Raw genomic sequence first — 23,457 nt, forward strand, 5'->3', positions numbered from 1 at the left:
GGCCATGCCCCCAGCCCAACTCAGTTCTTCAAATTAGTTTTTGAAAAATATAAAAAAGCTAAAGAAAAAAATATAAAGGTATTTGTGTAAAATATTGAGATTTAGAAGGCATTCTTTTTTAAAAGTTGTGACTCATATGCTTATGTTTTTACTATTTTTTTGGTTAATATACAGAAAAACTCACTAATTAAAAGAAAGTCAAACTTACTTAGTCGCCTCTTCCGGATATTTTGTTAGGACAATTATATGGGAGAGACTGGTCATAAGGTAAAACTAGCAGGCAACAGATGTTAGTAAACTTATCTTTGTCATTTAGAGGTAATAACTTTATGGAAATATTTTATATATGATTTTTCTCTGTAGGTTGTGTACTTAGATGACTCTGTTTCTTCTTTCATACAAATCCGGGGATCTGTTCCATTGTTCTGGGAGCAACCAGGATTGCAGGTATCTGTGTAACATTTTTTGTCTTGTGTTTTCTCTTGAATATTTTCCATATTTTTTAAACTTTCAGGATAGTTTATTAGTTCATTGGATAGTTCTGTTATTCAGTTTAGTAATATTAGCTAGATTCACAAATGAGGATCTAAATACAAGAGTTCGTGGAATTGGGCACCTGGGTGGCTCAGATGGTTAAGAGTCTGCCTTCGGCTCAGGTCATGATCTCAGGGTCCTGGGATCGAGTCCCGCATCAGGTTCCCTGCTCAGTGCAGAGCCTGCTTCTCCCTCTCCCTCTGCCACTCCCTCTGCTTGTGCTCTTCTGTCTATCTCTCTGTCAAATAAATAAATAAAATCTTTAAAAAAAAAAAAAAAAAGAGTTCGTGGAATTGCCTTAGATATTTTTCATTTAATGTTCTTTCACATGTCCATAGAAATTCAACTGCAGTATTTAATATTAAAATTTTAATGTTTCCATAGCACTTGATATTAATTGTTTCATATTTACTATCTCAGTATCTTAATATATAACAATTTAGCCTCTTTAGGTAGAAGAATGTAGTAGTTTTAAAAAAAAAAAAAGGCTTCAGGAACCAGACTTTTCAGTTTGGATCCTTACTCTGCCACTACTAGCTCTGTGATCTTGGGCCAGTGGTTTAACCCCTCTGTGTCTCAATTTGCTTATCTATAAAATGGGAATAATAATATTAGTAGTTCCTGTTCATAGCATTGTAAAGATAAAATGAAAAGTACTAAGACCAATGCCTTGTACCCACGGGCAACACTGTGTAAGGGTTAGCTTTTGTTGTTATCGATAATACATCTGCTACTGAAATTTTACTTTATAATTTTTAGTGACCTGTCATCTTTAATATGTTCTCTGGTTTGCTTTCTGATTTTTTTTTTTTTTTACTTTGTTGATATAAACATCTAATCTTTAAGATATAAGTTTTTTTCATGTAAGTTCATAATATTAGATTGTTCATAATAGTGTGATTTTGCATTTTTTTATTCAAAAATCTTTAGTCCCTAAAGTATATGTTATTTTCATCTTAGACTTCTAGTATGTATTGTCTAGTATGTATTGCCTTAGCCTATAATACTGAGAAAATGGACAGAAAAAAATCTTGCCTCCTTTTAGTTCACAGCTGGATCTCTTACATTTTAGTATGGCTGTTGTGGAGAAAGATTGCAGACCACCTGAACCTTTGCAATACTGCAGTTTATGTAAGACAGGCCAAGAATTAACAAGGGTTAAAAGCAGTTACAATTCCTGGGTTCTTGTCAATAATTTTGACTTATGCAGGCTTTCTCTTTGGCACGGAACGGAAACTTAAAGCAGATATAGCTCTCCCCAAGTCTCTTTTGGGAAATAATCCCAACCCTAGTCCACTTCTCCTAAGCCTTTGTGATCGGAGAAAGGTGTTTGGAATATTTGTTTTAAGAACATTTCGAAAGCCTTGTTTTGATGCAAGGTAAATGCTTTTGCTTTAGAGACAGGGGAGTATAAGAAATGGTAATAACCTATTTATGGACCCTCTGTTAGCTACTCTCTGTGATACTTTATTAGAAGCTCAGAATTATAGTGTTTGACTATTCAATATGATAGGATCTTGAGTAGTTACATTAAGTGATCCTCCTTGGGTGAGGCTACCCACCTCCCTCCAGCTGTGTTCTGTGGCTGGCCCACATAGTCTGTCTTGCCGTATTGTTTAAGGGCTGAAAGCTACGGATTTTAAAATCACGCATTTCTTGATAAAGATAGTAATTTTTAAGACGTTGAGACAGTCCAACAATTCTGCTAAATTTTCATGGAGCTGGCCTATTGTTGTCATTGGTTAAGGACTAAGTGGTTCTCAGTTATTTAGCTTAGTAGTTTTTAAAGTCAGCCTTTTTTTGAATAGGAATGGATTAGTTTCATAAGTATCTTTTACAGAAAAACATTTTCGCCATCATTCTAAGAATAGGTAATAGAGGAATGAAAATATTTTATCAATTTTTAAAAACTGAAAAATACTCATTTTTAAAAATACAAAATACCAAGTCCCTAAATTTATTTTCCCTTAGGAGACAAACAAGGGCTTTTGACAGAGAGTGGTTGAAAATAATTGTTAGGTATCCTTTGTATTCTCAGGACTAGAATTAATTTTAGGGTTCCTTGATGTTAGTGTTACCTAGCAAGATGTCCTACTTCAGAAGGCATGGACAGAGAATCCTTAGGAGTTGTCCCTTCACTTGCCTCTTATCCTCCACAGTTAATTCCTCTGAGGTTTTTTTAATTGTAAGGTTTTGAAGGAATCCTCTGAGGTGATTTTAAAATACAGATTCATGGCCTCAACTTCACATCAGCTGAAAGAGAATCTCTTGGAATGAGACCAGAAATCTGTATTTTTAACCCAATTCCCTACCATTCACATTTGAGAACTTCTGTGTACCTGATGCTATTCCATTGACCTTGAAGCATCTCCATCCCTGTCTGCTCCAAGAGCCAATCCTGAACCAGCAAAGGTAGCCCTGTGACACTTAGCCCAGCATTCTCCTAGGCACTGGGACTGTCCCTTGCTTTCAGTTTCCCACTCCTATCATCCCAGTTAGAGTCTTCCTCATTTATTCTTGCCCGGAAGACTCTCACAGTTTTCTAACTGGTCTCCTCCCAGCTTTCTGGCAGTTCTTCTCACTTTTGAAATACTGTGCTCATCAGATCTATAAGGTGCCCTTTTCTTTGCTATCTACTTTCCTCTGCCTATCCAACTTCATGCCTTGCTGTCTTCTAACAAGTATCCTCTGCTCCCCAAATTAAAGTTTGCCATCCTTCAATATAGCCCACTCAGATCTCCTTGAATGGATTCAGTCCCTCCTCCACACTGATCTCTTCATTAAATACTTAAGTTCTTCCAATGTATATTATTCTATACTGGGTATATAGTATTGTATACCATGAGAAATTCAAAGATAATACTGATGCCTCAGAGAGAGCTTACAATCTGTTTGGGGGGTCAGGCCTTTTACGGAAGAGGTAAATGTCAATATGAATTAGTTTGAGGAATTACTAGGAGTTGTCATAAGGTGCTACCCAGGTAAAGAATGATACTTTAAGTGGTGGCAACTCATTCATTTTAACATTTACAATTTATGCTATTACTCTGACATTATGTTATAGCTTATATTAGCCTTAACAGATGGTAAGCATTATCAGATCTATGTCTAGTATAGTGTTGCATACTCAATTTTTGGTTGAAGTTTTAGAAATATGTAAACATGAAGCAATAGTACTGATGGAAAATGATGTTCCATACCACCCAATTAAGTGGTTTTTAAGAGATATCTTTGGTACAACTTTTTAAAAAATTGGATAAATTTATGGTTATTTAAAGCTTTAAAACTTTCTGGAGTACTACTTTTATCACAATTAATATAAGAGCTCCTTTATTATAGAATTTTTTTTAGGCAGTTGTACTAAAACCTAATTGAGTAATAAAACCAGTCTAGTTTAACCAATATGTTACTAGAAGAGTTATGATGTATAGCTAGTTGTGTGTCAAAGACCAGCATGCTGGGGGACAACCACAGCCACTGCTTGAAAAACAGAACTTGTATTTTTTTTTACCTTCTTGACGGTTGGCAGTACTGTTCAATATAAATATTAATCAGTAGAAAAATGCTAAGTCTTGGACTTTCATAGAGTTATAGGCAATTACCTGAGACTACTCCAAAGAAAAGGTATTGACTTCTGCTGAGTTTTCTTCAGTCTAAAATGCTTAATGCCCTGGGGTATACATCTATCAAATTTTAAAATTCTATAAAGATTATTAAGCACCATAAAATAAAATTGAATATAGGTGTGGCATTCAGCAAATCAATTTCTTGTTGAAAAGAAAAAACATTAAAGAGAAAATACTGATTATTAGGAGAGTTACTAGATTGTCTCGCTTATCCAGAGAGAAGGATGCTTGATGAATGGATAATACCGTTAATTCAGTTTTCAAATTGGATGACCATGTTAGAGCTAATTTTTTTTATTTTATTCGTCAAACTGCATGACTGATTTGGTAGCCCTCTTCCCATGCCCCTTTAAAGTCACTTTGTTCAAACTGGGGAGAATGAATTCTGGGGAACGTTGATACCAGGGCCTCAGAGGGAAATGTTTAAAAGTGAAATTCAGAGAGATAATCTGGTGTCACTTTTATATTTCTTCTTAGCATCTCATTTCTTTCTTAATTTTGTGTCATCTTTCTGCTACTCTCCTGTGTGAAAAAAGAAAAACTATAACAAAACAGAAACGCGGATATTTTCCATCTTGTTTAATTCTCTTAAATCATATTATATGATAGTGTGTGACTGTGAGACTGACTTGGAAAGCCTGTTTGTCCAGGAACAGTGTTTTTAATTTGTTGGATCTTTAGGTGAAGGAGAAGTGAATAGAGCATTTAGCATAACAAAGAAAAAATATGTAGACATTGCACTTGTAGACAGCTTGGAAGAGTAGGAATTTAGTTCAGGATACCTAAATTCTTGTGTGAATCACTTGTTTTGGAATTAGTTCTGTTGACCTAAGAGGACAAGTTATTTCACTTGTGTGCATTTCAGTTTTTTTATTACACAAATGGTAGTGATATGTTAACTTACACAGAGTATGTAGTTTGAGCTTAAAACAAGGTAATGTATACAAAAGACCTCTTAAAAATATTTTTCATAAGGAAAAATTATTGTTAGTTTGCAAGTGTTTCATAACTTTTAGTTTGTTTTTTTTTTTAATGAGGTCATGTTTTTAAAAATAAAGGGAAAGGAAACTTGTTTTTTTTAAAACAATATGAATGAAAATCAATTATTCATTGTACTATTGTGTGTTCAACAAATGAATTACTACATATTGTAAACAATGATATTTCTTTTTTTTTTTTTTTTAAAGATTTTATTTATTTATTTGAGACAGAGAGCACATGAGAGGGGGGAGGGTCAGAGGGAGAAGCAGGCTCCCTGCCGAGCAGGGAGCCCGATGCGGGACTCGATCCAGGGACTCCAGGATCATGACCTGAGCCGAAGGCAGTCGCTTAACCAACTGAGCCACCCAGGCGCCACAACAATGATATTTCTTTTGTCTACATGTTGGCTTTTTGTATGATTAAATGTGTCTCTCTTGTAGGTGGGATCTCATCGTGTTCGTATGTCAAGGGGATTTGAAGCCAATGCCCCTGCTTTTGACAGGTAAGACTGATTATTTTTTACATAATGCTGTAAGTTTTGATATTGTTAAGCAACAAAACTACGTATTATATTTTACTGATTCATTTCAGCTTGTTTTGGCTCTAAGTAAAATTTCTTCTGACTCCTAATTTAACCAGAAGAAAGTGATACCCAGTATTATGACTTCTGGGATTGATAGCACTAGGTTGTGGGTCTTGATCTCTTGGCCTCAAAACCATGTCTTTGAATATGTTGTCTAATAGGGTAACCACTGGCCACATGTAGCTACTGAGTACTTGAAATATGACTAGTCCAAATTGAGATGTACTGTAAGTGTAAAATACTAGATTTCAAAGACTTAGTGCACAGCAACCTTGACTTGGCCACAGCAGCTTCTTGCTGGACACGCCTCCAAAAACAAGGGAAACAAAAGCAGAAATGAACTCTTTGGGACTTCATCAGGATAAAAAGCTTTTGCATAGCAAAGGAAACAGTCAACAAAACTAAAAGGCAACCTATGGAATGGGAGAAGATATTTGTAAATGATTTCTCAGATAAAGGGCTAGTATCTAAAATGTGTAAAGAACTTATCAAACTCAACGATCCAAAAAAAAAAAAAAAATCCAGTTAAGAAATGGGCAGAAGGGGCGCCTGGGTGGTTCAGTCGGTTAAGCGGCTGCCTTCGGCTCAGGTCATGATCCTGGGGTCCTGGGATCGAGCCCCACGTCTGGCTGCTCAGCGGAGAGCCTGCTTCTCCCTCTCCCTCTGCCTGCCACTCTGCCTACTTGTGCTCTCTCTCTCTCTCTCTGTGAAATAAATAAATAAAATCTTTTTAAAAAAAAGAAAGAAATGGGCAGAAGACATGAACAGACATTTCTCCAAAGAAGACATACAGATGGCCAACAGACACATGAAAAAATGCTCAACATCACTTGGCATCAGGGAAATACAAATCAAAACCATAATGAGATACCACCTCACACCAGTCATAACGGCTAAAGTTAACAATCCAGGAAACAACAGAAGCTGGAGAGGATGCAGAGAAAGGGGAACCCTCTTACTGTTGGTGGGAATGCAAACTGGTGCAGCCACTCTGGAAAACAGTATAGAGGTTCCTCAAAAAGTTAAAAATAGAACTACCCTATGACCCAGCAATTGGCTACTAGGTGTTTATCCAGAGGATACAACCAGAGTGATTTGAAGAGGCACATGCATCCCAATGTTTATAGCAGCAATGTCCACAATACCCAAACTATGGAAAGAGCCCAGATGTCCATCAACCGATGAATGGATAAAGAAGATATGGTGTGTGTGTGTGTGTGTGTGTGTGTGTGTGTAAACATATACATACATACACAATGGAATATTACTCAGCCATCAAAAAGAATGAAATCTTGCCATTTGCAACGTCATGGATGGAACTAGAGGGTATAATACTGAGTGAAATAAGTCAGAGAAAGACAAATACCATATGATTTTAGTCATATGTGGAATTTAAGAAATAAAACCGATGAACATAGGGGAAGGGAAGGAAAAATAAAATAAGATGAAAACAGAGAGGGAGGCAAACCATAAGAGACTCTTAACTCCAGGAAACAAACTGAGGGTTACTGGAGGGGAAGTGGGTGGGGGGATGGGGTAAACTGGTTGATGTGCATTAAGGAAAGCACTTGATGTAATGAGCACTGGGTGTTATATGCAACTGATGAATCACTAACTTCTGCCTCTGAAACTAATAATACACTATATGTTAACTAAACTGAATTTAAATTAAAAAATTAAAAAAAAAGACTTAGTGCAAACAAAATGCAAAATATCTTATTAATATTTGTTTTATATTACATGTTGAAATGATATTTTAGCTGTATTGGGTTAAATAAAATATATAAATTAATTTCATTGCTTATTTTTGCTTTTCTTAATGTACCTTCTAGAAAATTTAAAATTATGTCTGTGGTTCATGTTATATTTCCTTGGGACAGCATTTCTCCATAGCCCCTGGAGTGGTTAGAAGCTGGAGAGGAAAAAAAACAAAACAAAACTATATGGGGCCTGTTTTTCATAAGACTAAAGCTGTTGAGGAGGTCCTGAATACCCATAGAGTATGTGATGTCCTCACATATGAGGTGCAGCCCTCTGCCGTGACTGCCATCCCAAGCTGGATGGCTTGTGTTCTCGGTGCTTATGTGGTGCCAGCCTCACAGAGTGGAGAGGGGCTGAGTGGGTCCAGCAGCTCCAGCACAGATGGGAGTCTCAGCATTGATGAGTCAGAGAGGAAATGGGCATTAACTGAATTTTCATAAATTCAGAGTTTTGAGAGAAATAAATTGGTGGAATGAATTTGTATCCAGTTTTGCCAATTCTAGGAGTTTAGAAAACAGTCTTGTAGGTTCTATTTAATGGATTTCTATTTACTGAAAAAAAAATTAGCTTATCACTTGACATATGCTTATTTCTTTTTTTTCTTTAATAGGCATTTTAGAACACTTAAGAATTTATATGGTAAACAAATAATAGTGAATTTGCTTGGATCTAAGGAAGGTGAACATATGCTAAGTAAGGCTTTCCAGGTAGGCATGATCATTTTTTCTTCTGGCCCATGGACATGTAAAATTATATTAAAAAATAATATGATACAATAATGAAATTACTTTCTAGAAAAAGGTTGGGTACTTGTTGGAACCATTAACTCTTTGGGCTACTAAGAAACAGCTTTATGTAATGTTGCTGAAATTGGGATCATGGGAAGCTTTCAAAGCAATTGATGCTGTTTTCTGAAATGTACATATTTAGGCTGTGGAGAAGCAAAAGAATATCCTCCTCTCTGAAAAATGTTCATCTGTCGCTGGTAAAAAGATACCAGGCAGTTTCCTCCTTCATCTGTTCATCGCCTTGCCTATTTCCTAGAAACCACAGTCATTGTTTTATACCTATGAAACGGTGAATAATGCATTTGTATACATGCAAGGCTATACCTTTTTGTATTGATGAGAGAAAATTTGAGTATTTCAAGTAAAAAAGAACCCAGAGATAGTCCAACTTCTAAAAAAAAGTATTCTTCATAAACGCTTATTGAATCAATAATGAATTAATATAAATGATGGTGTTCCATAAGATTATAAGCTTAAATCAAACAAAATGGTTAGAGAACATTTTCTGAAGTTCAGTCTCATGAGGTCTGGAAGTAACTTAATTATTTGACTATTTTGTTTTTAAGCTTGTGAAATAAATATTGTTAATAAACAGATTGTGGGATGCCTGGGTGGCTCAGTCGTTACGCATCTGCCTTCGGCTCAGGTCATGATCCCAGGGTCCTGGGATTGAGCCCCACATCGGGCTCCCCGCTCAGCAAGAAGCCTGCTTCTCCCTCTCGCACTCACCCTGCTTGTGTTCCTGCTCTCACTATCTCTGTCTCTGTCAAATAAATAAATAAAATCTTTAAAAAAAAAAAAACAAACCAGATTGTACTTTAGAGAATGACTTTTAAAGCATTTGAAAGTATTAAAAAATGAATTTTTCAGTCTTTGATAGGTTTTGTCTTAAATCAGTTACTTTATTTTGACATTCTATAACAGATACAGGTATTAAATGTGTAAAAAATGAAGTGCTGGGGGGCGCCTGGGTGGCTCAGTCGTTAAGTGTCTGCCTTCGGCTCAGGTCATGATCCCAGGGTCCTGGGATCGAGCCCCGCATCGGGCTCCCTGCTCGGTGGGAGGCCTGTTTCTCCCTCTCCGTCTCCCCCTGCTTGTGATCCTGCTCTCACTGTGTCTCTCTCTGTCAAATAAATAAATAAAACCTTTAAAAAAAAAAAAAAATGAAGTGCTGGTAGTTAGAAATAATTTTTTTTTTTAAAGATTTTATTTTTTTTTTATTTTTTTTTTTTAAAGATTTTATTTTTTATTTTTTTTTATTTTTATTTTTTTTAAAGATTTTATTTATTTGACAGAGAGAGATACACAGTGAGAAAGAGAACACAAGCAGGGGGAGTGGGAGGGGGAGAAGCAGGCTTCCCGCAGACCAGGGAGCCCGATGCGGGGCTCGATCCCAGGACTCTGGGATCATGACCTGAGCCGAAGGCAGACGCTTAACGACTGAGCCACCCAGGCGCCACCGAGATTTTATTTATTTGACAGAGAGAAACACAGCAAGAGAGGGAACACAAGCAGGGGGAGTGGGAGAGGGAGAAGCAGGCTTCCCGCCGAGCAGAGAGCCCGATGCGGGGCTCGATCCCAGGACCCTGGGATCATGACCTGAGCCGAAGGCAGACGCTTAACGACTGAGCCACCCAGGCGCCCCCCTTAGAAATAATTTTTAATTTTCTAAACCAGATGAGAATATTATTTAAGTTCTCTGATGTTAATTATGTCACCTAATCTCTCGGGGACCATATGTGAGGTTTTACAAAAAAGATGTTATTGGTCATCAGCAAGTAATTTTCCATTTATGGCCAGCATTGATGCATGCGTGAGATGAGTGAGATTTCAAGGGACCATGCTGAGGTTTAAATTTAAAATGTAAGGTTCCATTTTAACATTACTTGATAAGGTTGTATTTAGTTAACAAGATGAGTATTTGCCTTTTTACTTTCAGAGTCATTTGAAAGCTTCTGAACATGCTGCTGATATCCAGATGGTGAATTTTGACTATCATCAAATGGTTAAAGGAGGAAAGGCAGAAAAATTACATAGTGTTCTTAAACCTCAAGTCCAAAAGTTTGTAGATTATGGATTTTTTTATTTCAATGGAAGTGAAGTTCAAAGGTTTGACTGCTCTGTTTCTCTTTTCTTTGAGTTGCAACTTTGCTATATTGTAAAAATTGTTTTTAACATTGAGCTCTTAAATTTCCTTTTTTTTTACACCAAAGTTTATCATAAAATAAAATAAAATATCTTTATTATACTTGATTTTAGGCTTGTTTTTCTTTCTTTAGAATTGAACAAGTAATAGTAACAGTAGCTTATATTGGCCCATATTATATAAGCCAGGCAGTGTACGTAGTCTTTACATGTACCCGTAACAACAATTGAAGAGATAGGTTCTATTATTATCCCCATTAACATTTGAGGAGATTGAGTCATAGGCTATAATTTGCCCCAAATCACATAGCTAAAAAGTGTTAGAACTAGGATTTATCTGGCTCCAGATCTCATGCTCTTATCTGTGAGGCTATTTCACTTCTCTCTTAAAACTAATATTTTAATATATCTTGACGTCAGTAAGGCCTATTAAATGCACATATAAGTAAAAGACATTGCCTATTGTCTGCTTTAGTGTAATTTAAATCTTCAGTTTTTGATTATGAAGTAGAGGAGGAAGGTAAGTATTAAAAAAAACTAAGGTCAGAGTATAGGATGAGGTAAACTTTAGTGAACAAAGCTCAAACTTTTAGTTTTTTCAATTTGTGCAATATTTAGTATCAATGCCATAGAAATTTGTAGAGGTCAGTAGAGATAACATCTTAGGCTTTTAAAATTCTTCCATAAATACTTGATTATCTTTTATGTGCAAAGACCTATGGGGTTATGAATTTGAATGCATATTTAGGTCCTGACTACTGGCCTAATTAAAAATAAGTGGGTGTAGATAAATAAGTATGTGATAAAGAATATATGACAGAATGTTAACAGTTGTAGACTCTGGATGGTGGGTATGTGGATGTTTGCTGTAAAATTCTTTCATCTTTTTTGTGTGTTTGAAAATTGTAGTAATAAAAAGTTGGGGGTAAAAAGTGGATGCTGTACTTTAATCACCTTAATTGTTCTCATTTTGTTTTAGCTTTATTATTTGTGTTTCAAACTAGCTGTTAAACTTTACTGAATTTGTTGCAGATGCCAGAGTGGTACAGTTCGAACTAACTGCTTGGACTGTCTTGATAGAACAAATAGTGTGCAGGCGTTCCTTGGCTTAGAGGTAAAAAAAAAATAAGTTGAAATGTATGTATGTGACTTGTATCAAATGCCTCTTTCAATGTTTTTGTAATATTTATGTTTCTCATTAGTCACTTTTCATAAAATGAAATTATACTTCATTAAAGGCATTTCTTCTCTTATGGATTTTCCCTCCGTCAAACTTCCTTTTCATTTAAATGTTCCCTTTACCTGTTCCAAATACTCTCTTAGAGAGCTGATATTTCCCTGTATTGTTCCTTAACTTTCTCTTTAAAAACTGGTATTTATGCTATTCCAACAATTACTTCTTTTGCCTTTTGGAAGAAAAAAAAATTATATTTATACACACACATATACATACACACACAAACATAGTATATATATATTGGCCTTTGCTCTTTGTGTAGTTTCTTCAGAATTGGGGAGGATCTTTTTTCACATCTATAGGATTATATTTTTGATGGTCTATAACCCAGTGCAATTTATATGGTGTTTTCAAATCAGTCAGCTACTAAAAACAGGATTGGTGAAAATGCAATTATTAGTGAGAATGAGAGAGTGAATGAGATTCACCTTCTGTAACAAAGTCTTTGTTTAAAAGTTGTTTTCTTTACCACCTATCCATAAATTCAGTCTAATACAGACATAGTCTCAACTATATGGCATACTAGCAATGCTGAGCTTTCTAAGTCTTCCCTGTTATGCAACAGTAGGGGTCATAAGGCTGTGGTGGGTCTTCATTTAGTTACATAGGAACTTAGCATAGTTCTCAAATACTATAAAAAAACAGGAATAGGAAATAACATGTTCTTATTTCTTCCAGTTAATGATCTTAAATTTGGCCAGGACATTGGTTAATTCGTTACTTTGCAGCTGAGGTTCTTTCTATCTCAAAAATGAAAGCACAGTGTGTAGAATTCTCTGCTACAGAAATGTATTCTTCATGTAGCTAAATAAATTTTACTGTTGTGCCTTTTTAAAGATTTTGTCATTGAATCTTATTATAATTAATGTAGAAAATATGACAGAGACAAGAAAACTGAAAGCAGGGATTTGGTCATTTGAATGGCATTTATCACATGGCTTGGGTTTGTCTTGAGTTGTGTTTTTAAGTGGCTGAATATGTTTATTTAGATTCTGAGAGTTAAACTTATTAAAATACTTGAAAGTCTTCATTAAAAGTATAACAAGTGTTAGTTCTCAGAATCTGACTTAGCTGACTATCCACTGTTGGTAGCTAGGTGTGAGAGTACTCCCTTGTATATAGCAATTGGTTGACTGGTTACAAAATTTACTGCTAAAGTAGGCAAAGCCAAACTAGAAGTGAAGACTAGTTTTGCCAAATTCCTTGAAGAGAGGGAGCTATAAATGATAGAGGTAGTACTGAAGGCTAATTTTGTATTATTCATGCTGACGAAGAATAGCTCTGGTTTAAGTCCATAGGTAACCAAATGAACCTGGTTTAGTGTTTTTTATATTACTTTAGTTTTTGATCTCTCTATAAATATGGATAATCACGATACTTTCAGATAAAAGGAAACACAAATGAGAAGGAGTTAAGTAAAAATGCAAGGCATAAAACATGACTGGATTCCAAATTAGACAAATAGACTGGGTAAAGATTATGCATTGTTTTGGCTGCCAGATTTAAAGGCCAAAGTTCATTCAAAGACGAAGGAATTGTGGTGGCCTGAAGACCTTGCATTCTTACATGATGTGTTCCCCCCAGTTCCCCTTTATACACATTACCAATATAGGTTTTATACACTAAACTATCATGACTTTATTTAGAAATAGGACTAATTTATTTATTTTTGTGATAGTTCAAGAGCAACTCTACTTTTCTCATAATCTCCTGATTTTAATCACCCAAATGTGTAGAACCAATCCAAACATTAAAGAAAATTAGTTATTTCTATATATATTTAAATAACCTAGGCAGATATTTTTCTGTGCTCTATTACATGCTGTTGAATAATTCTTTTCATGAACAAGGTAAACCAGTCTGATTTATAGAGACATTTTAATAAGGTTAATTTTATCATTTAACCAGAAAGAATATTGCTACATGGGAATATTAAGCTATTTGTAAGCTTCACTGATGTGGTATTTACTTTAAAAAGTGAAATGGTGGGACAGAACACAGCCTACCTAGTAAACTGGTAGGTTTTCAGAACCCCGTCCCACATAGTCCTATAAATTGTAAATTTTTATTTGATTCTTGTAGTTCTTAAAAAGTCACATCACAGTGTATTAATATACTTATAAAAGTTTCTCTTTTGCTGTTTTAGATGCTAGCTAAACAGCTGGAAGCTCTCGGCTTAGCTGAAAAGCCTCAGTTGGTGACTCGCTTTCAAGAAGTTTTTAGGTCGATGTGGTCCGTGAATGGTGATTCAATCAGTAAGATATATGCAGGGACTGGAGCTCTTGAAGGAAAGGCTAAGGTAGATCTAGATTTATCATAACATTGCAAAAGATCCTTTTAATAAGCTTTTAAATCATCTCTTTTTAAATTAATAGTTGGGGGGCCCCTGGGTGGCTCAGTCAGTTAAGTGACTGACTCTTGGTTTTGGCTCAGGTCATAATCTCATGGGTCCTGAGATTGGGCACCACCACCCCTCTTGCAGGCTCCAGGGTCAATGGGGAGTCTGCTTGGGATTCTCTGCCTTCGCCCCTCCCCTCCCATCCCCCTGCTCTCATTTATAAATGAATGAATGAATGAATGAATGAATGTTGGGTTATTTTAGGTATCTGTTTCAGAATTCTGTTTTATTATGCCTTTATGTCCTCTTTAACACTTCCTTTTGTAACACATACCAGTGGTTGGATGGAAGAGAGTTATTTCCCTAGGTTTGGGGGGTATTAGTATGACATATTTAGTTGTTTAGTGATATAATCCAGTAGGCCTATGTAGGTATTGCTTACATTTTTTTTTTTCATGAGTTTCCCTTACGTATCTGTTTTACACTTTATGTTGTTTATTTTTATTATAAATATTATTTTTTTTTTAACCATAGTCATCCTGATAAGGGGTCCTATCACATTTGACTTTGTGTTCCCAGCACTTGTAGTGCCTACTGTTTAATAGAATTGTGACAAATAGTGGATGGATGAACAAATCATTGGACAATTTATGCAACACCTCCTAGGAGCCCAACACCTTTAGGGCTTGATTATTAAGTTTCTATTCTTTTATTTATCTTACCTTGAAAAGGAGGCTATCAAAATGTACAAAAGAAGTGTGGGAGATGGACTTACTTATAATTCTTTGCCTCATCATTACTTTTTAATTGGTGGCCTTATTATCTACAGACCACTTTCTCCTCTACTATTTGGCACTTATTGAGGGACTTATTTTATATGCTTGAATATTGCCTTTTAAGCCTCCTGTTCTCAGTTGGACTTTATTAACATTTTAAATTTCTACAGTTCTCCAGATTACCTCAAGTATAGAAATAAGGACATTGAACATTTTTATAGTTCTGCAGCCCCCTCAGTATGGCACCTGAAATTCTTTGAAGACCATTCATCATATCTAAGTCTTCTTTTAATTTCTAAATCTTCTTGCTCTTTTATATCTCATAAAATGCCATGCCTCTCTCTGTTCAGAGGTATTGGCCTTACCTGCGAAACTTCTTTTGTTCAATTCACAGAAAAGATTTTTTTTTTAAGATTTTTATTTATTTATTTGACAGAGAGACACAGCCAGAAAGGGAACACAAGCAGGGTGAGTGGGAGAGGGAGAAGCAGGCTTCCCGCTGAGCAGGCAGCCCGATGCGGGGCTCGATCCCAGGACCCCGGGATCACTACCTGAGCTGAAGGCAGACGCCCAACGACTGAGCCACCCAGGCGCCCCTACAGAAATGATTTTGTTGACATTTACAAATATTTACTTCTTAAATGGGCCCTATTTTTGAAAACCTGAAATTGTTAAACCTCATTTATTATTCCTTTAAAATAAAGAATATCATTCTTACTGTTAAAACTAGATTCTCTACAACTGTTGCTTAAAATATTCTTTTATGTTCTTCTGCCTTTTTGTTTCTGCAGTGACTGTGACAGTATATATACAGAGGTTACATATATTTTCAGTGGTCTTTTGTCTCTAACATAATAGAAACGAAATTTCACATATTAAATATACTAGTCTGAATTGAACTAAACTCTAACATCTGAACTGCTCTTTCTTTTCCTTTCTCTGGGTTCCTTTTGATTAATTGCCTGATAATATGAACGGTGAGTGTCTTTTCAAATAATGCATTTGTATGTGTTATCGTGTGGAAGGAAATAACATTTTAATTCTCAAATTACTGATATTTCTATAAGGAATGAAAATTACATATTGCAAACAAGCGTTTGGTGGTTTTTTTTTTTTTTTAAGACATCAAAATTCATAAGATCAAAAGAAATCTTTATGGAAACTAACATGCCTAAGTAAAATATGTGCTTATTAAAAGTTATAATCAGAAAATACAGGGTTCCAGTTATGGAATGAATACATCCAGGAATAAAAGGCACAGCATAGGGAATATAGTCAACAGTACTGTAATAACGTTTCATGGTGACAGATGGTAGCTACACTGGTGGTGTTATCTAATCACTGTGTTGTACATCTGAAACTAATGTAACATTGTGTCTCAGCTGCACTCAAAAAAGAAGTTATACTCAGCTCCCTCACTATAGGAATTGGCCTAAGTTTATCATTTTTATTATTTATATTTACATAGGCAATAAAATGACCTGAGATATACAAACTGTAGTTTGCATTTAATATTTATGAACTATAATGATAAATTTCTTTTTAGACTAGTCCTTCATTCTTATGTTCAGTCTTAGTTTTAACTAATATTAAAGTTATTTAGGAGCAATTCCAATTTTATTTTTCTACTGTTAAAGTACTTTGAAGTTTTTCTAAGAGCGTATGAGTTCACCATATCCTTGATCTCCTCTGCTTCTCCCCACCATTCCATCCCCAGTTCTAAAAGTTACAGTGTAAGAAGTAAATTTCTTGTTTTAAATAAGTACACTTCACTTTATTTCCTTTGTAGTAAACAATTTTAAACATTTACAGCTCTCGATATCATTAGTGGGTGAGGTTGTGGTATTGAGCTTTTTCCATCTTTTTGTGCAGAGCTATTATCCAAAAGGAAAAGAAACAATGACATCTTGAGCCATTTTAATATGATGATTTGATACTCAAAATAGAATGATTAGGTCCTTTTTATTGCATATAAAGTCATATAAAACTGGTTTAAAGTTTCAAAGTGTCTACTGAGTAAAATCAACACTCTTTGGAACAAAAGTCCATGCTCTTTTTTTTCCCAACAGGCTGGAAAGTTAAAAGATGGTGCTCGTTCTGTTACGAGAACGATTCAAAATAACTTCTTTGACAGCTCCAAGCAAGAGGCCATAGATGTTTTACTTCTGGGAAATACTCTAAATAGTGATTTAGCTGACAAAGCTCGAGCACTTTTAACTACAGGAAGTTTGCGTGGTATGCGTACTTACTTTATATTTTGATTACTTTTATGTTATTTATATCCCTTCTAAAAGTCCAAGAAATAAATGTAAATTTATGTACATAAATATTTTTTAGATTGAGTTGATTAAAATAGTTTTGGGAGAAATTTCTATCAATGTAAATTTTAAAAATTGCATTCTCTAAAGGAAGTTGATCTCTTTTGGAATGTTTTTATCATCAGTGGTATTACTAAACTCTAAAATGAGGCCCATGCATGTTTTGTTTTATAGATAGGACTGAGGGGGTAAATGGTTTAAGTATTGCTAACTTTATATAAGGCAGGATTTCATAGTATTCAGCTAGTACTTTTAATAGAACATTCAATAACCCGATTATATAGAAAACGAATGATTTATTGAGAAAAACAGTACCTATATTAGTTATTTTGCTAATTACTAACCCCAGATTTCTATAACTTGGTCTTTCTATTGTTTGAACAAGCATTAAATCATATTAATAATTTAAAATATTGCTTATTATTGGACACTATTTAATATTTGACATAAATACATGATTTTCAAGGTGGCTTTTTATCTTTCACTGAGTCTTTTATTAAAAGTGAAAGAATTTGAGCTCATGTCATTGAGTACATATTTAGTATCATGGGAAAACTCAACATTCATTATAGAACTTAATGAATTAACTTCCTTAATTCCATGTTTTTTTTGTCTTAACTTTTCAACATTCTGAACATTTTTACTTCTTCTGTTATCCCCACACCAAACCTTTCAGTTTTCCCTGTGCATGTAAGAGAAATTGTTCCTCGTCAAATAATGTGCTCTTGGATAATTACTTGGTCAAATAGGTCATCATGGATTCTTTCAGAATTCTGTGTGTCGCTGGGGGTAGTTGATTACAGTTGCCCCTCAGAGATCTATTACTAGGCTGGGGGGCTGAGACCCTACTAAAGCTCTAGAAAACAAAGTCTGATTTTAGCTACTACTTTTAACTTCAGGCTTTCTTCCTGGCTCCCAGCAGTGGAGACTTAGCTGATTGGCATCTTAACACTTCTTTCCCCCGTTCCTACTTTGATATGGAGGCATGACTAAGCAACAGTTGAAAGTAAGCAATTGAAGGAAAGAAGAGAAGTGAGGAAGCTAAGAATTCCCAAACTTGATCATCATTTTTTTTTTTAATTTCCCTGCACATTTTCCTATGTGTCAAATAAGCCTAAAAAGAAGTACAGTCAGTTCTGCAATAATGCTTGTTTTGAGAATAGGAATTTGTTCCAACATGGATGCTCTTGAGGGAACATTTTGGGCATAATGTCCATTCTCCATTAGTTTATGCATGGTTTCACCCAGCAGAACTTAGACGGGTAGAAAGAAATAAACAAAACATACACTTATGCATACACTTCAAACCTCTCTCTACCTCGCTCCCCCAGGTGTGTTATGAGACATACCCATTCACACTTGGTGTTACCAATTTCCATCCCAATTTCAGAGAACCCATCTTCCATCATTCACAATTACAGTTGACCCTTGAACAACACGGGGCTTGGGGTGCCCACCCCCTAGAGTCAACAATCCATGTATGACTTCTGATTCCTTAAAAACTTACTAATTACCTACTGTGGATTGTAAGCCTTACTGATAACATAAACAGTTGATTAACACATTTTGTATGTTATATGTATTATATACTGTATTCTTACAATAAAATAAGCTGGAAAAAAGAAAATGGTAAGAGAATCACAAGGAGAAGAAAATACATTTACAGTACTGTATTTAATGAAAAAAATTCACATGTTGAGTGGACCAGTGCAGTTCAGACCCGTGTGCTCAAGGGTCAGCTTACTCACAAGCTGCAACCCTCCTGACGCCCACTTCTTTGTGTATGTGTGTGTGTGTGTGTGTGTGTGACACACCCACTTCTACAAGCAAACTTAGGTCTTTTTCAACATGAAATGCCATATTTAAGGAGTATTCATACCTCTCAAGCTATTTAACAATGTAAAACTGTACTACTATTTTTATTAGGTTCCCATCTTTTTTGGTGTGTCACTGTTGAAGGTTTTGAGTGTTGTGCCCTAATCCAGTTTTTCCCCTAAGCTCTGTGACTATGGGAATCTGTACAGTTTTGCACTGCATGCTGATTTTTTTGGAATATATATGTTTTGTTATAACTGAACTGGTTGTACTTATCAGCTGAGTCCCAGAAAGAATACTAAAAGGTATATATTAAGGTAGTATCCTTCATGTGTTCAATATCCTCTCGCTCCTTAGGTTTTCAGATTCATATTCACACACACACACACACACACACACACAGGGGCAGTCTGAAAAGCAGGCCAAGGACCTCCTGATTATGAAACTCTGGACGTCACTGAGTCATTGTAGGATTTTTCTTAGATGCTGAGGGTTTGCATCAGATATTGTCATTTATTTTTAATTTTTGGTGTCCTATAGCCATCAGAAAAAAAAGTCATCAAATCGACTTAAAAGAAAAAAGTGAGGCCATCTTAGAATGTATTGTCATAACACTCTAGATTTTAATTGTAACTTGTTGTTTTACTAATGATTCTTTGTTTTCTTCTTGATGCATCCATAGTTTCTGAACAGACATTACAGTCAGGTACAGTATAGAAAACCAATCTGTAAATAAAAGCAAATTTTTCTAAAGTTGATATTGTAAGTAAATAAAGCCATATAAATGGAAATTTTCTCTTATTTTGCCCTCAGATTCTAACAGGATATATTGATATCTTGTTGTAATCTGAGAAAAAAATTTTAAGGTCGAGAAAACTAAAGTACCTCGTTTAGAAGGAAATATGTAATGCTGTTTGTCTTCCTATAGCAAATGTTTAATTCTAATTAAATATAGCTCATCTAGTTTTAATTTCACTTTTATATTTCATTGAACATTGTTTGTGTTCTACCTTACACTCTTAATAGGCTAATGGGAAAAACCCAGAAAAGACTATTTTGGATTAATTTCAGAGTACTGTCTATGATATTGATGACTACTTTGCATCATTTCTCACATATAATATTAGAAAAAGCATTGACTTATTTTCTCATACTGTGGAGGAAATATTTTCTGTAACCATAAGACCTGCACTAAAATGTGATCTGAATTCTTTTAAAAAGCATCAAGATTGCTAACAAAGTTAGAGGAATTAAGTGATTAGGACCGTTTCCTGTTGCTGTGAATCTCATGCCTGCCTTTTCTGGACAAGTTCTATGAACTTGTCCTTAAACATGAATCTGTGGCAAAAGGAACAAAAAAGGCTAAATTCTTGCCAGAAATTTAGCAGAAAAAGACATCTTTCTTCCCTTCACTTAAGATTTGGTATCACTTAAAATTTGTTTTGCTTAGTTGCTGTTCAGAATGTTTTGAGAAACTATTGGTTATTTTTGTGAGAAGGATGGAAGAAGAGAGCACTTGAATATATTTTTGAGTTATGTAATGAAATCCATTTTCTGAAATGATATGGCATTTAGGAATGGACATCTGTTTGAACACAGACTCATTTCTTTCTGCACATTAAGGTGGCAACCAGTTAAGAATAAACTAGAAAATTTTAAAAACGTTTTATTCCATGTATAAACTGATTTGACTTTATTAGTTCACACAACATGGCAACATGTTTTCACACAATTCATTATTTGTCTTGCTGAGTATTTTAAGCTCTTAAATCATTACAGAACTTGTGTTTTGATATAGAATGGATCACAGAGGCAGTTTTCATCATAATAACAATGGCAGTGTTAAAGACCATGTCATAGGGAATGATTCTCTAGGTACGGCCAGCTTTCAGTTAACCACACCAACAGACGGGAACAAATCATGTGCTTCCATTACCACCCAACACCTTCTACAAGTAATCAAATCAAATAGCAAGAGGGCTAGAAATCCGCATGTCTGTCCCTGGGAACAGTGGGGGTGGGCTTATATCTACAGCAGCTCCCTTAGGAGAGTCACTGGTCAAACTGTTCTCATTATAATACTAAAATGTTATTTGCCTTTTTCACTCTCATTCTGTCATGAGTCTGCTGTATCTTAGTATCATAAAATAATTAATAATAATAAAATAAAATCATATGGCAAAAGGTGAGAATCATTGTGATTTCCTTTTCCTCTTACCAATTAATTACCAATTAAGTGTTCGTTCTCTGTTTTTAGATTGTGGTCCTATTAAGGTTCTAGCTACTTTAAGTGCTGAGAATTTAATTTAGTCAAAATGAAGTATGATTTAGAAGGAAGATAGATGGTAGTCAAAAAATATGCAGGAAGAGATTGAGGATCCAAATGTGTATTGAGCATTCATTTAACAGTGATTTACTGAGCACTTACTATGCACCAGGCACACTCTTCTAGTGACTAGACATATTGCAGTAAACAAAACAGACCAACATTTCTGCCCCCATGGAATTTCCACTCTTGAGAGGGGAGACAGATAGTTACAGCATAAATAAATAAAACTCACAGTTTGTAAATGGTGATAAATGCTATAGAGAAAAATAAAGCAAGGAAGGGATATGGAAGGTTAGGGACAGAATTGCAAATTTTAATAAGATGGGTCAGGAAAAGCCTCACTGGAACTTAAAGAGCCAAAGGAGGTGAGGGAAGAATGTTGTAGGCAGTGGAAACAGTCAATGCAGAGGCCTTGTGGTAGGAGCAGGCTGGCCTCTTACTGAAACAGCAGGGAGTCAGTGGCCCAGCAGTGAGCCAACAGGAAAGAGGTAGCAGATGAGGGCAGGATAGCAATGCAGACTGTTTAGGGCCTTGTAGACCATTGTTAAGGATTTTGACTACTACTCCCAGGAAGATGGGAAGAATTTTGTAGTGACGTCAATCTCTGAAGTCTCACTAGCGTACATAATGTACGTTTTTGTCAGGGAGCCATTTTTCATCAAGCCACCTGTCGGTAGCTAGAATCTTAAATGTCAATGTTCTTAAATGTTTTTGTTTGGAAATAAGAAATAAGATTTATATTTTTACCAGCCTTTAAATGAAAGATATATGAAAATCAATGGCTATATTCCTAAAAATGTAGAGCCTCTAGTTTTGTACACTATAAAACAATGTACTACTTCATTGAAACAGAACTGTTCTGCATGTTTTATGTTGTTGCAATAATTGTGTAATAGCACTTTTACTGTGACGATTGTATTAAATGTCAAATTTTAAAAAAAAATTGTGTTGGTCACTTGCATCGTGCTGGGCTATGCATGTGTCTTATGCTTGTTTGTGCTTCTGATGATAATTGTACTTCCCATACATCATTTCTGAGGTATAAAAATCGATTTCTGAAAGTGGTTTAAGGCAGCTAAGATTCTGTTGTGTTTTGTTTTTGCTTAGCATCTTCCAAAGTACTCAAGAGCATGTGTGAGAATTTCTACAAGTATTCAAAACCCAAGAAAATTCGAGTATGTGTTGGAACCTGGAACGTGAATGGTGGGAAGCAGTTTCGCAGTATAGCTTTTAAGAATCAGACACTCACCGACTGGCTTCTTGATGCACCCAAGTTGGCTGGCATCCAGGAGTTTCAAGGTCCGCTTTTTATAATATGGATTCACTTACTAAATCCTGGCTGGGGTTTATTAATCTATAAAACAAATGTAACACATCACAATATGCATTACTTTATAAAAGAAACTTGGATTTGTAAGTATGAAGGCCAAACCTTTTAAAGGTAACCACACATAAGAAAAACTTGTTCTGTTCTTATTCTTTTAAACTGACACAAAGCAAGCTTATTTTGTGATTGATAATTTTTTAAGCCTAGTATGTTCCATTTTTCAAATCTAGTTCTCTAGGTACCAAGGTAAGAAGTATTTGGGGGGTAGATTATGAAAAATCTTACAAAACTGGTTGTGACATTTGTTGGCACTCTATAAGTTAACAGTACTGATTTATCCTTGGAAAAACTTCGTTGTCATTAATAGCCCAAACCAAACACTGAGCTGAGGATGCTTTTAAGATTTTGATTAGAAGCATGAATTTGAGGCTGCCTTCTCTTTTTAAAAGTCACTTCGAATTCCTTTTTCAAATGGTACACATCTAGCAAGTAATATGTATAAAGGTGAGGTGCATAGGAAAAAGTGTGAGATACAGATTTTCTTTTTTTTAGTTATCTGTAGTCAGTCACATCTTAAACCCTGGGGTTTTCCCCAGACTTTTATTTAAAATGCCCCTTTTCACTTACATTGAACCCAGTTTGAAATTGTAGTTGTTGTCGTAGTAGTGGTAATAAAAAAATAACAGTTAAACCACGATTCTGTAAGTACTGTACATCTAGCCATTTATTCCCCATAACAGACCTACTGCATAGATGCAATTATTATTCTAATTTCACAGATGAGGAAACCGAGACACAGCAGGGGAAGCGACCTGCCCAAGGTTGTGGTTAGTAATGGCAAAATCAGGATTTGAACGCTGGCAGTTTGGTTCTGGCGTCATTGTGCCACACTGCAGTTT

At 35.3% G+C, this 23,457-nt stretch overlaps 1 protein-coding gene across 1 annotated transcript in view; it reads left to right on the plus strand.

Moving 5' to 3' along the window:
* SYNJ1 (synaptojanin 1) overlaps positions 1 to 23,457 on the plus strand; it is an 85,220-nt gene that overhangs the window by 27,437 nt on the left and 34,326 nt on the right. Inside the window, exons 6-14 of the mRNA XM_021678001.1 lie at positions 364 to 447; positions 5,582 to 5,643; positions 8,096 to 8,192; positions 10,213 to 10,382; positions 11,451 to 11,532; positions 13,802 to 13,954; positions 16,848 to 17,004; positions 19,585 to 19,608; positions 22,339 to 22,530. Coding sequence (XP_021533676.1) covers positions 364 to 447; positions 5,582 to 5,643; positions 8,096 to 8,192; positions 10,213 to 10,382; positions 11,451 to 11,532; positions 13,802 to 13,954; positions 16,848 to 17,004; positions 19,585 to 19,608; positions 22,339 to 22,530 — 1,021 coding nt within the window. The remainder of the gene's footprint in view (positions 1 to 363; positions 448 to 5,581; positions 5,644 to 8,095; positions 8,193 to 10,212; positions 10,383 to 11,450; positions 11,533 to 13,801; positions 13,955 to 16,847; positions 17,005 to 19,584; positions 19,609 to 22,338; positions 22,531 to 23,457) is intronic.

Source organism: Neomonachus schauinslandi, chromosome 1 (assembly GCF_002201575.2).
Source record: "Neomonachus schauinslandi chromosome 1, ASM220157v2, whole genome shotgun sequence".
In the NCBI taxonomy this organism is placed as follows: domain Eukaryota; kingdom Metazoa; phylum Chordata; class Mammalia; order Carnivora; family Phocidae; genus Neomonachus; species Neomonachus schauinslandi.